At 46.4% G+C, this 3,213-nt stretch overlaps 1 protein-coding gene across 1 annotated transcript; it reads right to left on the reverse strand.

The window, feature by feature from the left end:
• Window positions 1-4: 4 nt before the first annotated feature.
• Window positions 5-2,152, reverse strand: LOC118755312 (nuclear pore complex protein DDB_G0274915-like; the record flags this gene model as incomplete). The annotated part of the gene is made up of 3 exons (XM_036490158.1): window positions 629-2,152; window positions 415-561; window positions 5-352 (listed from the first exon to the last, which is right to left on the reverse strand). Coding segments are annotated over exons 1-3 (1,816 nt in total), but the record flags the coding sequence as incomplete, so codon positions are not given.
• Between the last annotated feature and the right edge of the window lie 1,061 nt (window positions 2,153-3,213).

Below are 3,213 nucleotides of genomic sequence, written 5' to 3' on the forward strand. Positions count from 1 at the left end.
CTGCTATCCGCTGCCGAATCATCAGCTGCTGGCGCTTCAGTGGTACGGGCGAGCTTACCACGTGGCAACAGCCGATTGGCCCCTGGACGCGCAAAGCGTGATGCTGGCTTAACTGGCGCGGGCTTTTCTTCGGCAGCGCTCGCGGCAGCCTCCTCATCTTTGTGTTCTTCATCGGCGGCGGCGGGTCTGACGGTTGTGGTGCGACTGCGACCGCGCAGCCCCAATGTTGGGCGTCCACCGCGCAGTGAACGCGCTGTCGTGCTGGATACAGCTTCTTCGTTGCTCTCCTCACCATCGGCGCTAGCGGGTTTTTCTGTAGTTGTTGTGCTGCGTATGTTGAAGCGATTGCGTGCTGTGCAAAAATGTTGAAATTATTAGGAAAATTTATGGCATTGCCAGGCGCGCTGTACTTACGCCTGCCACGTCCGAAACCTGAGCTCACGGGCTTAACTTCTTTCGGCGCAGCTACTTCCCCTTCCTCTTCCGCTGGCGCGGGCGCTGCAGTTGTGGTGCGTGCGCCTGGGCGCGCGCGTCCGCCAATCGATGGACGAGAGAAGCGATCTGTGAATGGAATATTATTAATGTAGGTTCGAAATTTTTTACCCCCACACTGTGCACCACTACTTACTCTTGCCAGTTTTAGGTGGCTCCGATGGTGCTTCTGTAGTTGTCGTCGTTGTTGCTTCGCTTTTGCCACCCTTGTTCAACTTAAAGCGATTACGTCCGGATGAATTCAAGCCGGCACGTTTGCCGCCAAAGAGCGTTGGTGCCGGTGTAGTTGTAGTGGTGGTTGTTGTTGTGGTAGTCGCCTCTGTGGTAGTTGTTGTTGTGGTAGTTGTAGTTGAGCTGGGCTCTTCGTCGACCAAAGTGGTCATTGCCGCTTCGTCGGGGTTTGTGGAGTCTGGCAGCACCGTCGTTACCTCCGTATCCGCATCCGTGGTCATGTCTATGTTAAAGTTTTCATTCGCTAAAATCGCGTACAAGTCTAAAGCGGCCTTCTCCATTGATAAAGTTGTTTGCTCAACATCCTCGTCCGCCACATCCTTGCCAGTCGCACTTTCCTCAGCGCTACCGATAGTCGGCTGACGTCGCTGCTTTTCCTCGGCCTCTTTCTTCTCAGCTGCCTGTGCTGCTGCGGCGGCTGCTTGTTCTTGTTCAATGGCGATTGCCGATTTGGTTTCGGTGTCACTGTTTCGAATGCCCTTCACTTGCTTTTCGTCCGTGTTGAAGGTTGCGCTGTCAACCAGTTCCAAGCTTGGTCGCTTGACGCTGATTTTCTTCCTCTCCGCTGCGTTCTCAAGCGAATCTAAGGCGGGCGTCGGTTGTGCATCAACGTTCTTGCCGCGGCTGGGGAAACGTGTATTGGCAGGCAGCCGTTCGACTTCGACGTCGTCGCCGGCGTTGTCGGCTATGCTTGATGAGCGACCCTTAGCCTTGTTGCTCACGAGACTATTGCCAGTTGGCGCCGCTGTGGTGCGTTCGATATTGCTGTAACGCGACTTGCCGCGTTCAGTTGTGTCAGCCTTAGCCGGCGATTCCGACGGCTTGGCGTCCTCCTCGTCTTCGTAATAGTACACATATTCGTATTCATAGTCCTGACCATTTGGTCCCTTCTTAATTTCGATGCGCGATTTTTTGCTATTTTCCGAACCGGCAGCATCCAAGTTAATGGCCTGATCGACAAAACCAACATTTATTTCTTCATCGAGGTCATCGTTTTTAGCAGGCGCAGCTGTGGTCAACATAACATAAGTGGCATCGATGGCGCTTTCGGCTGCTCTTCGTTCCTCCTCCTGCTTGCGTGCGGCATCTATCTCAGCCTTAACTTGCTCGAGCTCCTCCTTCTCAATGGCACGTTTGGCCTCGATACTCTTCATGACATCCTCATTGATGAGTGCACTCAAAACGGGATTTAATTCTGGGCGTTCCTTTGTCGGCAGCAAATTCATTGCACCCAGATCGGAATCTGGTAAGAAAGAATGTCTGGGAATTTTGTGTGATGTTTGGAATTCTTTTCCATCGGGACGTTTGTGTGAAGTCTCAAAATGCAATTCACCCGACCGCTCGACCGCCAGTTGTTCGATGGAGTTTTGCGCCTTGGCCAGCAACGCCAGACAGCATATCAATTGGCTGCAAGGACAAAGGAAATGGTTGTAATTAAATATTTCAGTTGACAGACAGCATAAAAAAATGTTTACGTAAATTTTGCATAATCGTGTAGAAGGACATATGTATAAATTAGTTGAAGTAATGGTGGCGGCAAAGTAAGCGCAACATGATGAGTTAACCGGTTATGCTCTCATAATATTTACATATGTATGTACAGTGTAGTCTTGCACATAAAACTGAAATTATTATTGGCAAGTGTTGCAGAGGAATGTTGTTCGCTGTCGCATGACTGGTTATTAGCTCATTATACATACATATGTATGTACGTGCATATGTATGTATGTATGGGTGTGTACGACAGTATTTAGCATCAGAAAGTGAAGGTGCTCAAGAGATTCCAGGTAGGAAACTGGATACATAAAATGTTTTTTAGTTAATTATAATATGCTACATACTCGTATAACCTTGAAAGTTTGAGACTGGACAAGTGGATTATGTGGTAATTGATTTTCTTTGCTAAAGAGCGAGTGGTTAGCCACGACTACCGTTGGGAATAACAAATCATCAGACTCATTATATAATCGTTTTATTATGCACAAATACAAATACATATATGTATACACATATGGCAATACAATTCTAATATATACTTGCACATACATACATATGTAAGCATGAATTTGTTTACTTTTTGTAACCCATATACTCCATTGAGCTTGCAAATAGAAGGGAAAGAAAACCTGCGACTTCGTGAAAAGCTTTCTAGTTAATAGAATATACTCAGATAGGATAAACCTTTACATTACAGCGTTTTTTACAAAAAAAAAAAAACAACAACACGAGCCTCAACATTTCATTTATGCCGACGCCACACAGTGATACAGCCCCATACATTTTTTGGAAAAAATTTGAAGGAATCGAGGTAGAACCTTAATTTCCCGTATGTAACATTTATGCACATAAATCAAGAAAAAACGAAAAATTGGCGTGATAGATTTATTTCAAAGCATACCACCCATATAAACCTAACCTCAAAAACTTTTCCAAATGCCATAAAAAGTGCACCGATGAATATATGAGTCCGAAATTTTATCCATATATTTT

Source organism: Rhagoletis pomonella, unplaced genomic scaffold, assembly GCF_013731165.1.
Source record: "Rhagoletis pomonella isolate Grant_MI unplaced genomic scaffold, Rhpom_1.0 Rhpom_scaffold_05875, whole genome shotgun sequence".
In the NCBI taxonomy this organism is placed as follows: domain Eukaryota; kingdom Metazoa; phylum Arthropoda; class Insecta; order Diptera; family Tephritidae; genus Rhagoletis; species Rhagoletis pomonella.